The sequence below is a fragment of the Tachysurus fulvidraco genome, chromosome 2 (genome assembly GCF_022655615.1).
Source record: "Tachysurus fulvidraco isolate hzauxx_2018 chromosome 2, HZAU_PFXX_2.0, whole genome shotgun sequence".
Taxonomy (NCBI): Eukaryota; Metazoa; Chordata; class Actinopteri; order Siluriformes; family Bagridae; genus Tachysurus; species Tachysurus fulvidraco.
Genome location: NC_062519.1, coordinates 21,732,270 through 21,745,762, shown reverse-complemented (window position 1 = coordinate 21,745,762; position 13,493 = coordinate 21,732,270). Strand labels below are relative to the sequence as shown.

At 39.0% G+C, this 13,493-nt stretch overlaps 1 protein-coding gene across 3 annotated transcripts; it reads right to left on the bottom strand.

Moving 5' to 3' along the window:
- Nucleotides 1-1,915: 1,915 nt before the first annotated feature.
- Nucleotides 1,916-13,293, bottom strand: LOC113661686 (WD repeat-containing protein 47-like). Of its 3 annotated transcripts, none has more exons than XM_027176081.2 (14): nt 13,133-13,293; nt 10,561-10,730; nt 10,245-10,328; nt 10,077-10,161; nt 8,575-9,353; nt 8,125-8,242; nt 7,836-8,005; nt 6,039-6,269; nt 5,707-5,874; nt 5,102-5,271; nt 4,315-4,485; nt 4,068-4,199; nt 3,719-3,940; nt 1,916-2,285 (listed from the first exon to the last, which is right to left on the bottom strand). In XM_027176081.2, exons 2-14 carry the CDS (start codon nt 10,716-10,718, stop codon nt 2,143-2,145), a joined length of 2,631 nt encoding a protein of 876 aa, XP_027031882.1. In that variant the 5' UTR covers nt 10,719-10,730; nt 13,133-13,293; the 3' UTR covers nt 1,916-2,142. The 3 variants fall into 3 exon arrangements, with proteins under 3 accessions (XP_027031882.1, XP_027031880.1, XP_027031881.1); XM_027176079.2 differs by having other exon boundaries at nt 8,125-8,245; nt 13,133-13,291; XM_027176080.2 differs by having other exon boundaries at nt 3,719-3,937; nt 8,125-8,245; nt 13,133-13,291.
- Between the last annotated feature and the right edge of the window lie 200 nt (nt 13,294-13,493).

The following is a 13,493-nucleotide window of genomic DNA, read 5'->3' as shown; positions in this document are numbered from 1 at the left end:
AGATATATAATCATATACGAGTTGTTTGTCCATTATGAGTTTATCATGGATAAAATAGGGGAATTGTGAGAACAATTGTATGAAATACTTCATCTTTCCTGATAATGTTGCAGATTTCCTATACAGAGCACAATGTTTTTTTCTCACACACTCACATACACACACATACTCTCTCTCTCATACACACACAGATACCTTGACCTTAGCATAACCTCCTCTCCCAGGCACACCGCTCTGCTACAAGAAGTTATGAAAAACATGATACGGCTCTGGGAGGTTTCCTGCTTCATGATAATGGTCAAGGTATCTTCTGCAGATATTAGCATTAAGCTCCGCACACACACATTATGTCTTTCCTCTTTTGTACTACTATATATATTCATGTTTGACATAAAGTTGGGACTTGGGCGTGTTTCATTGAGACTACCCCGAGTACTCGCCAGAGAACCAGAAACCGAGCAGAGGGAGAGGGGCTCAGAAATCCTGTCCAAGCGGCAGATGAGAGGGAAATAATTCCTTACACACTCAATATCAGCAGATTCTTGAGAATAATGTTGAGGAATCAGTCACAAAGTTGAAGTTACGCCGGGGCTGGATATTTCAACAAAACACTGCTTAAAATCTACTCTGGCATTTATGCAGAGGAACAAGAACAATGTTCTGGAATGGCCATCCCAGTTCCTGGACCTGAATATCTTTGAACATCTGTGGGGTGATTTGAAGCGGGCTGAGTAATGGTCCAAAATACATTCATCCAGACACTCATTAGAGGCTATAGGAAGTGTCTAGAGGCTGTTATTTCTGCTAAAGGAGGCTCTACTAAACATTGATGTGATTTTTCTGTTGGGGTGCCCAAATTTATGCACCTGGCTAATTTTGTTTTGATGCATATTGCACATTTTCTGGTAATCTAATAAACTTCATTTCACTACTGAAATATTACTGTGTCCTTCAGTTATTTGATAGATCAAAATAAAATTACTGATCCAAACACCCAAATATTTATAAATGAAAATCTTGGAAATTGGCAGGGGTTCCTAATCTTTGCATACGACTGTTGATAGTCCACTCCTGTCAAACAGGAACAGGCTCACAGACATTACACCAACACCCAGGCCATTTTTTGTTAACTAACCACAAAAATTAGTTTGTTTTGGTATTCTCAATAATAGCTGTACAGCATCAACAGACCATTGGCCATGCAATATTTAAGAAACCAGCCATAATGCAAAACAGACATAGAAAAATAGATTTCAAAAATGACGAACATGAATTTTGAACAAAAGTCTATTTACAACTATAATTTAACAATGTCTGTGTTAAAAACTTGGTTTCAATGAGCAAATGCAAATTTCAAGCCCACTTAGTACAAGGTGCTTCATGGCCATCTTAACGTTCAAATAGATTGAACAAAAGTAAATACAGCATAAAATCTTTTATCCATATAGTATAATATAGAATAGTATTCAAGTTTTATACTTGGATAAACAGGTTATTTAAAGTGTTTTGTTTTTTAACACACTTGCCAAGTTTTGTGACAGTAAATCTTTTCTTTTAGAAGCCAGAATTAAAATCAATATCTGCATTATGCTAGCATCAGAGCTTCAGTTAAAGTTGACGTCAAAAATCACACTTTTTCCATTCTGGATCCATTCAGTACCATTCTGGTGTTTGATGTGAACATTAATCTCTTGACCTATAAATGCATGATTTACACATTGTGCTGCTGCTACAGGATTTGCATGAATGTACATCCGCAGATGTGCAGTAGCTTTTAGGACTATTTAGCTCAATTTCATACAAGTAAATACTATAACATTCTTTAAGCCTAACTATGGATTACACTACTGAAGGTAGAAAAACAGTTTATACATTCAGAATCAAAATTCTTTTCGTATAACTGAAATGGCACAAATGAGAGCTCTGTATTTTATTCAATAAACATTCAGCATTTTTTTATTAGTTGGCTCCATTGATTTATTTTACTTAGCAGCTAACATGCAGGACTTACTCCTATTATATGAAAAGTTTAAATTATAAATTAAAAATAATACAAAGTTCTTTTGCATGAATGAGTTCAGTTTATAAAGTGTTACAGGGAACTAATTCCTTTGTGCTTTTTCTGTGAGTTCTGATAGAATGTTATGGGCGATGTGCCCACAGTGTGACAGTCTTGTCTGCAGATGAAGATAGGAAGGAACTGTCTCTTGTGTGCCACCGACATTGAATCACTTTATCCTTGTGTTCACCAGCCACCATTACAGGTAGTGGCTTTGTTAGATCTCCTGGAAAGAAAAAATAAAGTTCGAACAGTAAGAAATACTGCAATTCTAATGTTATTCTAAAACAAAGGATATTCATTGCAGAAATATTACCCAGAAATACTAATTCTGCAACCTGATCAATGCTCAAAAAACTGAACTGTACTCACCGTTCTCCAAAATGATGAAATCAGTGACACCGGTGAGTGTACATGGGCTCAAAGTGCACATTTTCAGATTTACTTCTAGGGTGTTTACATACGAATTGTGTGTAGGAATTACAAAAAGTTATTATGTGCCTCCTTTTCATTTGGATAAAAAATTAATAGAGGAGTTAAATTGCCACTTTTGGTTGGATAAATTAATTAAATTGGTTGCAGTCTATGACTATCTGAAGGGTTTCTTCCTTGGTGATGATCTGGCAGACTTAATTTCGTTCTGGATAAGGGTGTCTGCTAAATGCTAGAAATGTAATGTAAATGTAAGTGAAATGCATTCATAATTGTATTCAGGTGAGGTGAATGACTTCTTTGTCTTGAGAAACGTCGTGGGCTGCTCTCGCAGTATGCTTCATGATCATTGTCCAATTGATGAAATTCTATCCAATGAGTTCTAAAGCATTTGGCTGAATATGAGCAGATAATTTTATCCTATATGCTACAGAATTCATCCTGCTGCTTCACATCACCAGTACATACAAGTGAAGAGGTTCCACTGGCAGTCTCCTTCACAGTTGTATTCTTTGGTCACAGTTGTATTCTTTGGTCACAGTTGTATTCTTTTCTTTGGGGCATTTTGTTGTTTCTATGCTCACCAGTGCCTTCTTTCTTTTTAAAATCGAACCAAATAGTTGATTATCCACACCTAATGTCTTTTATATCTCTCTAATGTCCAACATACATTGTTCAGCCTAATGATGGCATGCTTTATTGTTAGTGATGGCTTTTTCGCCTACATTCCAGCTGCAGCAAACCAAAACTGCGTCTTCTTCTGTGTCGGATTTCGCAAGTCGGCAGTTATGATGCATATTTTGAGCGACAAAACTAACTAACTAAAATAAGATATATATGCAAATTAAATATTTATTTTCCAAATCTACAGGGAGCCATAGCAGAGGGATGAAAGAGCTACTTGCGGCTCCGGAGCCGCGAGTTGCCGACCCCTGGGCTATACAATAAACTGGAAAATCTTAATGGGTCCTCACATTCAACTATAGTATGGCTGACATGTCCATTATATCAGCAAAATGTCTAATTTATGAATTTGGACATAAACACACCTTCCCTTCTGATTTTTACCTCCATACTCCCCAGTCCAGTTTTCATGTGGAGCACGGATTATTTTGCTGGCCCACACTCAGTTGTGAAAAAAAAAAAAAAAAATTCATACTTGACCTATTGCAGACTTTTCAGAGTTTGTACAAAGCCATGTGTAAACGTCTGTGTCATCTTGCCTACCTTGTAGATCAGTAATCATAACTTTGCTGTCGTAGGAGCCGGTAAGCAGGTAGTGAGCTCCAGGAGAGAAACGGACAGAGCGAACGTCACTGGTGTGGGGGCTGTAAACCTGAACTGTTCGACCCCCTCTGATGTCGTACAGCATACAGCGGCTGTCCTCCAACCCTGCAGCCAGGAGACGTCCGGTCGGGTCCACTGCCACTGAGGCCACTGCACTTCCTGCTTTAAGAACCATCACTCTCATCACACACAATTTGCTTGCCACCACTGATGCACATTCTACTTTATACTTAAATGCTTTCACTATATGACATTAAACTGGAAATAAAATATCTTAAATACAACCCACCAGGTCCATGAAGGGCACTCCTGACTACTTTCACACAACTGGGCATGCGCAGGTCCCAGAAACGCACAGTCTCATCCTGAGAGCCAGATGCCACCATCCAACTGCACCATGTAAAGAGGGACAGGATGTGCCCTAATAATACACAGATGACTTACATTCATTTGTAACACATCATTTGTTGTGCCAAAAAACATTAAATTATTGCTGCTGTAATATACAAACACAGTAAATGTGCATGCGTGTGTACCTGTATGTCCACTGAGTGCATGTAGGCCTAGTCCTCTTTGACAGTCAGTGGTGTAGATGTTGCAGTCCCCTGCTCCCGCACTAATAAGGATAGCTCCACCACTCTCTGGACCCTCCATGAATGCCAGGTCTCGAATGGTCCCATCATGCATACTGAACTCCAGATCTGGACCTGTGTGCAAAAATATGAATAACTTCTGCTATGAATTCAGGGGCTGTTATAAGCAATTTAATTCAGTCAGTCCAGCACGGCACGACTTGTTAACAAAATCAGGACTATTTCTTTTCTGTACATGACTATCTATCTTTTTCTTTGTCTGTGAAAGTAATCTGAAGATATGGGCTAAATAGTGATGAGCGCATACAGTAAATAAATACCATTAACAAATGCACAAAGCTATTCAGTACACATTTTTATTAAAAGACATTAATATCACATTTTTTTTTTAAAAAATAGACTTGGTTGTATCTTTTATTGTTTCATTTTTAAATGATCGAGCTGTCGTTGGACTCTTAATAATTTTTTCTTCATTTTTTCCATAATTTGGTGAAAATATTCTCCCAAGTTCCAAGACTCCCCAAGTTCCCATATTATATATAAACCTACCAACCAGGTAGGCTGACAGCTAAACTTTCTCCAAGATGTGAAAATATCCAACCACATCATTTCAAACTGATTCTCTTCAGTATTTAGGATTTTATTGCATTTTCTGAACTGTTCTATTTCATCCAGTGGAAAAGCATTACTAGACTCCTGAAAACATACTCTTAAAATTTGCCATTTTCACCTGTAGCATTGCAGGTCTCAGCATTGAAAGGCAGGACTTTCACATATTTGTCATTGGAGCCTGTAGCAAGAAGCTGGCCACATGGACTCCAGGTCACGCAGTAGATGGAGCCCTTGTGGTGCTTGTTGCGTTTGAAGCAGACTTCAGGCTGCTTCACTGGACTTTCTGCACTGTGAGATATTATACAAGATTTTAAAGCATCATGAGCATCAAAATTCCACCTCTGAATAATAATAATAATAATAATAATAATAATAATAATATAATATATATATTATTATTATATACTTCAACTGTAAATCTTAAATCTTAAATCTAAAATGTTTTCTAAATATACAGTAACTGAGATTATAATGCAAATCAAAGTTAACAAGTACATAAAGATATTTTACAATCTAAAAAAGTTTCCTTTCTCCCTCTGTATGGTAGCTTTGTTACGAGCCATTTCCGATAAATGTTTTTAACCAGACATCAGAGTGCTACAAATTGTCATGCTTTGGTGTCTATTTCATGTCGTGTTTTTATAAAAAAAAATCAATAGCCAAGTGGATATTACTTGGAAATGATCTTATGATGCACAAAGAATGATCATCTTGATTTGATACCTCCCACTAAGATCCCGTGGGTACAAGCATACGCGCAAGGTTTTGGAATTTGAGCCAATAGCATAGAGCATTCCAGAAGGATGAAATGCGACGGCTCGCACAGCTTGGGTGTCTTCCAGTTTATGCACGGCTATGAATGGAGACTTAGGCTGGTCATCCTGAAACACACTTAATTATAATACCAAAGGTCATATAATTAGTTGGGGAAAAATGTTAGAAAGTCTTATCTATTTAACACTATTCAGAGCAGCATCAAGAAATTTTAGACTAATTACAATGTTTATGGTTTTTAGAGAGCACAAGGAGGCTTAAGTGATTTAAAGTCCCCTCACCTCCGGCTGACCAGAACTGGGGACTCGTCAAGTGAAGGCATGCCCCGATTGCCTCCTCTTTGAGGAGTGCTGCTCGTTATACCAGCTTTATTTTTGCCTGTTCCATCAGACTCGGGTGTATGTGTGTGTTGTGCTTCAGACTGTGAGCTATTACACTGTTGGGCCAAGGCTTGCATGTTCTCCCCAAGGTCTTCCATCCCTACATTCAGCTCCTCTAGCCTTTGGATGGATCTATACAAAGACAAACCCAACAGCATGCAAAATGAAAGCAGGATGAAGAAGAGTTCCATATCTATTACTGTTACATAGCTGCTACTGTTACAGAACTATACAGCATTTTAATAACTTCTGTATAGTTATTAAAATGGCAATAAAATATATTAACTCTAGTAGTTTTACATGCATTTTAATCCTGTGTTCACAACCTTTACAAGATATTAAGCAGCATTCAACATTAATACTTTGTTGAAACGCCTTTTGATTTTGTTAACCACTATCTCTTTTGGGGTAAGAGTCTATCAGTGTGGCACATAACTTTATTATATTCACACTGTTTTTTACAAACACATTTTAGATTCATCAGATTGTAAGGGCATCACCTTTGCACAGCCCATTTCAGGACACCCCACAGATTTTTAGCTGGACACGCTCAGGTCAATCAGAACATCAATCTTCTAGTTAGGCCATTCCTTTGCTGACCTAAATCTCTACTTTGTGTCATTGCCATGCTAAAAGGTGAAATTCTCACCCTGAACAGACACCTGAATCATGCTGCCACCACCATGCTTCACCATGATTAGGGTGATCATTACCTCCAGAAATGCCTTTTGGAATTTGTCTCATCAGACCATCAGACATTTTGCTACATTGTTTGTGGTGGATTAGTTGAGCTTGGATGATTTTTTGTGAGAAAGGGCTTCCGTCTAGCCGTCCTACCAAATAGCCGTGTAAAGAACATGTATCATGCAGAGAATATTCAGCAATTGTCAATTATTGCTGTAGCTCCTTAATGTTTCTGTAGGTTTTTTGCCAGCCACCCTGGTAAGTTTTAATTTGTAGTGACGTCCTGTTGGACTTGTGGTGCTCTGTTGCAGTGTCCATGCAGCTTGCTGTAAATGTGATGCTTCTTCATTTTGGTGTAAACCTTCTTCCAGACTTTAAGATGGATTCTATTCTAACAGATTTATCTCCTTCAGAGATAAATATTCTACAGAGCCTAACTGAAGGATTTTTTCTATAGATCATGAAAATAAATAAAAATAACGTGCCCTTCTTCTCTGCAAAGGCTACGGAATTCCTTTCTCTCAGAAATTCACCCACTCCACATTTCCTACCACTTCAAGGAGTTAGCTCAGTGTCTTCACTTAATTTAAGCATCCCAACACCTCACTAAGAGGTGGCCACTTTACCTGTTTATGAACATTTCCACTGCTGTTAGCTAGAATTACATAAATATATGCTACATTGTTAAGATTGCATTGTTGTTAGTTCAAGAACTGTACCCACAATGAATTTCCATTACGAAATGAGTTATGTTTAAATACCATAACTTAAAGTTAACTACCAATCAAAAACAAAGCTGTTCATCCCCACAGGCAAAAGTCTCTCCATCTGGCTTGTTACAATCAAGCCGATATTTCAGTCTATGTTTAAGCAACTAACAAGACACCCTACTAACAAAACATCTGTTAGCACTTTATTCACTACAAATACAACAGATGTTGGCTCTTCATTTACCTCTTAGCAACTGTCTTGTCTGTGTGTGTTAGCCCATGTGTGTGAGTGTTTGGGTCTGACCTGCTGAGGAAGGTCTGTGTGAGGTTCTGCTGGCCGGCACCTGAGGCTTGACTGGATTGCTGCACTCCTCCCTCTAGCAACATCTGCTGGTAGAGCTGCATATGCTGCTGCTTCTGCTCCATGTGATGCTGCACACGCAGTCGCTGATGCTGGAATTCCTGCAGCTGTTCCTACAGTGTGAGGACACACAGACAGTTAGTGCAGGGAGACTTTCAAAAAAAGCATTCATTATAAACCTTATAGGAATGTTAAACAATTTAGCCTAGTTTGAAAGGATCAGAAATTTCACCTCCGTCAGCTTAACTGAAGCAGAAAGTTCTCCATCTTTTTGGGAGGGTTGAGTGGCACTAAGTATGTTAGGCTCTACTGAAGGGTTCAGTATTTCATCTCGTGTGTGTGGCTTCACACTGCTGGAGAAAAGCATGGTGCAGCACAAAGTCAAACACTGCATACATCATTCTCAAAGCATCAACATTTTCTTCTGTAAAGATCCTTTTCCATGACAAAACTGAACGAACAATGTAGATGAGTTCAAGGGTGCAAACATTAGGTCAGAATGTCAATATTCAATATTTATTAAAGTCAAAATTCTTTTAATAAGTAAGCTAGTAATAAATAAACTAGTTAAGCTAGTAGACCATGACTAATCTTTCTTGGAGAAATGTTGAATATTATGTAAACAGATACATATAGATGTGTCAACTAAATAAAAATTCTCTCAATCAACAAAGACTCATACCTGTCTGGTGTCTGCATGATGCTGTTATTGTCCGCAACGTTGTGGCTGCTGTTTAAACCAAAGTTAGCAAAAGAGTGTGACAATGGAGCGGCATGTTTTCCATCGCCCTCTGTGATTTCCCTCTCCCTCCCGGCCAGGCCACAGGACAGACCATCTAGTGCCGGGTTGAGTGAACGTGATACATATGCTTCAGCTGACTGAGGGTGCCTCAGTGGTGAAGCTGGGGAATGTGATAACTTAGCAAAAAGCGGCACAAGCAGATCAGTCTGGGCTGTACATGTTGGCTTTACCAGACAGTCCACCTGGACATTGAGCATCTTCTGCTCAAAGGGGCATGTAAAGGTAGCAGGTGCAAGGTTGCGCAGCCAAGAGATCAGGCTCAGGTCAGGTTCATCACAGCCATTGCCACATAACACATCAACGCCCAGCAGAACCTCTGCCTCGCCGATCTCTTCGCCTGTCGCCTTGCTCTGGCAAAACTCCACACAACATTCATACAGTACACCCTTGACAAGCAACTGGAAGAGGCGGTCTGAGCCGGCCCGAAAGCCGGCTTCGCTGAGTTTGCGGTCAGCAGGAATGAACTCAGCCACTAAAGAGCACGTCTCCTCAAAGCAGCGAACACGTGCTGTACTCGGGTTCCAGTCCTTGAACTCAGTGTGGTGAGTGAGCTGAGGAAGCGTCAGGAGCAGGCACAGTTTTCTATAGACCTCTTTGGAGGGGCTTAACTCCTCCAGGGCATTCAGACACTTTACTGCCTCTTGCATGGTTAGCTCAATCTGAACATACAACAGAAGATCATTAAAAGTCCACAAAGGGCCAGGTATTTACTGACAGATTATGCAGAAACACTATCTCTGAGGGTGAAAAACTCTCTTTACCCATGCCATTGTTTTTTTTATATTAATTTACACTTATATTCATAAGTATACTATAGAATCAGAACAGGTTTGATTTAATATTCAAGTTTAATAGTCATTTAGCTACAAAAAACCTCCAAATGATGTTTCTGTCATCTACATTATTCCTTTTCTATGAAACCATCAGCTGCAGAAAGTGAGGTTACACAACCAGACATGTAGAGAGAGAGACAGAGAGACATGTAGACATAGACACAGACAGACAGAGCAGAAGGAAATTCACCTATTACAGCACTACAAAGAGTTAGAAGTATACTAAAGATAAATTAACATTATAAATGAAACAAAATAAGAATAAATCTAAAACAATAATACGGTGTGGGAGTGTGAAGTAATGCAGTATTGGTTAACAATGTAGATACAAACAGCGAATGTGAAAGGAATTAAAGTGGTAGTGCAGTGCAAACAGTGACGCTATAACCAACAATAGCACATTATTTCTGTCAACAATAGCTACTACTTTTCATCACCATACTGATTTGCACAGACCTACTAGTCATGTTTGCACAAGAATGTCGGTTCACACAAACAAACAAACAAACTAAAATGATGATGTTTGACCTGAAATTTAAACAAACTCACATTCTGAGGCTTATCTGATGCAGACATGGCATTATTCACACACAGTGCTTCCAGGAACTTTTCTTTCAGAATGATGTAACGAAACCTTTAGGAACAGAAAAACTTGAAAGACTATAATTGGGGTAATAGATTGTGCCACTTTGTGTACATCAAATTATTTCCCTTCACCTCTTTCTGTCAAATTTTTTAATATTCTCCAGTGGCTGAATGAACTGAAGAACCTCCTCCCACTGGCCATCTAAGATCAGTTGCCTAGGACAAACAGAATAACAAATGAGAATGTCAGTGCGGATGCAACAACAAATGAGGCCCGTTATACAGTGCATGAAGGCAGTGCAGTCCAGTATATACACACACATGCCTTCCAGAAAAAGGGTCTGTGCAGACTTGCAAATTTGACTTTAATAAAAAAAATTAAAAAGTTAGTGTATCAGTTTTATAGCACTGGTCCTATTTATCCAATCAGCTGCAAGCTGAAACCCACCTGAGGAAGAGCATATCATCTGAGTAGAGGCCATTAATAACACCACTCTCCTTCTCCAGGGCTAGCATGCTGATATGTAGTTTTCTACAGTTGAGGAAATCCAGGATCAGTTTGATGATCTCTGCCTCCTTGATGTTAATGGTCTCCTCTGCCGTCATGGTGTCCAATTCCTGTAAAAGTACACATACAGACATGGACAAAATTGTTGTTACACTTCAATTCAAGAAAGAAAATGCACGATGGTCACAAAAGTAATACAAATAAAAATTTACTGAAAACTGACTAATGACACTCATATATTGAGTTCAGAAAATTGCATTCAGAAAATTGAGAAATTTGAGAAAATTGACTAATGACAAGTATTTTAAAAAACAAACTAACGAAACTGGCCTGGACAAAAATGATGGTATCCCTAGAAAAGATAAAAAATAATTTGACCATAGGGAAATGTTGACCACATAGGGACACTAAAGTGTGCCTATGTTGACCACATAGGGACACTAAAGTGTGCCATAGCATCACAAACTTGTAATCAGTCAGTCTGCCTATTTAAAGGGTGAAAAGTCGTCATTGTGCTGTTTGGTATAATGGTGTGAAGCACACTAAACACGGACCACAGAAAGCTAAGGAGAAAGTTGTCTCAGAAGGTCAGAAGGAAAAATATAGGCAAAAATGCTATAAGACCATATCCAAGCTTTCGCTCCCTGGACATGACCACAAGAGAAAAACATGACAAATCGAAGAGACATATCAGATGAATGGTAACCAAAGATCCCAGAACAGCTTCCAAAGAGATTAGAGGTGGATTTCAAGGTCAAGGTACAAGGTAGATCAGTGTCTTATTGAGCAAAGAAAAGTTCACTGTTCCTACTGTGAAACATGAAGTTTGCAGGGTACAATGAAATCTCAAGACTATCAAGGAAATGTGCTGCCCAGTGAGATCTCAGTCGCAGGTCTCAGTCGCTTCGGTTAAACCATAATTCAAAAGCAATGTCTGAGTGTCATTAGTCAATTTTCAGTAATTATTATTATTTTTTGTTATTAATTTTGTCAGTTTCAAGTAATTTCAGTACCAATTGTTGTACCAATTCTTTCTTTAATGGAAGGGAAACAACAATTTTGTCCATGCATGTATCCATTTTTCTAAAAGCAGATTTACAGAAACTAGACTGGTATGATGATTACTAAATTTACAATTGGGCACACTAATTTTATGTGAAATTTCCTTTCAGAGAATTCAACTTTCAGAGACATTTTTATTGTGTCAAGCTACATGCCCCATTGAATTTAAATAAATCTAGTAGAGATGAAGTATCCGTGCAAACAGTTTATTAAGAAATCATGTACACTATACAGTGAAAAATAGTGTGGACATCTAATTATCACAATCATATGAGCTTGCACTCTTGTCAGCTCAAGACTGCACCTCACTGCTGGCAGGTCTACTTATGAACGCAATTTGTCCTCTGCAAATGATCCAAAATGCAGCTGCACGGCTTGTTTTCATCCTGTTCTCACATACCACCCCACCATCCCTTCACTGGCTTCCGGTAGCTGCACGAATCAGATTCAAAACATTGACGCTTGCCTACAAAGTCAAAAATGGACCAGCTCCCTCTTACTGTACCTCAAAGCCCTCATAACTCCTCGCACTGCACCCTCGGATCTACCAGCACTGTTCCACTGGTCCCACCATCTCTCAGGGTAAGAGGTAAGTATACAACAAGACTCTTTTCTGTTCTGGCACTGAACTTCCCCTAGAGGCCCGGACAGCTAATCTTCAAAAGATGGTTGAAGACCTACTTCTTCATGAAACACTTCAACTAGCACGCTCTTCCCTATTTGTTGTATGTGTGTATTTAAAAAAAAATACAATACAAAATGCAAATACAAAAACTCAACGTTCAAAGCCTACAAATGTATATATAAAATTATGTTGCTGCATTACAGAGACACAAACCCTGTTCCATCATGACAATGTCCCTGTGCACAAAGCACAGATCTCCATGAAGTCATGGTGTGTTAATGTTGGAGTAGAAGAACTCAAGTGTCCTGCACAGAGCCCTGACTCTGACTCAACACCACTGAACACAGACTGAACCCCAGACTTCCTCACTCTTACATCAGTGTCTGATCTCACTAATGATCTTGTAGATGAATGAACCTTCCCAGAAGATTGGAGAACATTATTACAATAAAAATAGAATAAATCTGAAATGAGTTGTTCAACAAACACATGGTGTGGTGTTCAGTTGCCCTTAAACTTTTGGCCAAATAGTCTATTTACATCAGCAAGGCAATGACCTTAAAATGCAGAATATTGTTGATAAACTGTAATATAATTATTCATGAATTTCCATCTGTGTATATAGAGTCAGGTAAGTCAGTGCAACCTCAGTGGTGCTGTGACTTCAGTCTCACCGCAGATTGTGTTCAACACTGAACGCTAGAGAGAGATGACGTCACTACCATAACACAGACAGATACACACGTGTTGTGATCGGACGCTTGGTTGTGATTAGATGAATCAGAGCCTAGTGCTCATCAGTCAGTGGCGTTATCAGAGCCTTACCTAATAAAGGTCCAGTAGATGCTCGGCGTGCGCTGGAGCAGTAATTCTGCTTGTCCAGTGTTCAGTTATCTTTACACGAGGGAGGTATCTGCAAAAGATCAGATGTGTGGAAGGCCAATCGTACCAAAGCGTCTAAGAAGCAGTCGCATGCGTTTGTCATGATGCTCATGTCCCCGCCCACCTTCGTAATCCACCAATCACAGCCAAGTGGGCGGTCCCTTGTGGAGCGTGACAACCTGGATGTGTACTGGAAGTCCAAAACCCTGTTCAAAATTATAGTCACTATAATGTACTCTATATGTTTCACTATAATAAACCATTCAGGGAGCTCTTTTAAATCTCATAATGCATCTCTGGCATC

Bases quoted from the DNA above. Each gene is read 5' to 3' on its own strand.
- LOC113661686 (XM_027176079.2), bottom strand. From the start codon at position 10,718: ATGACGGCAGAGGAGACCATTAACATCAAGGAGGCAGAGATCATCAAA. The intron at 8,006-8,124 runs GTGAAATTTCTG...CTCACACTGTAG, and splicing joins CTTCAGTTAAGCTGACGGAG to GAACAGCTGCAGGAATTCCA. The intron at 6,270-7,835 runs GTCAGACCCAAA...GTCTTTGTATAG, and splicing joins ACACAGACCTTCCTCAGCAG to ATCCATCCAAAGGCTAGAGG.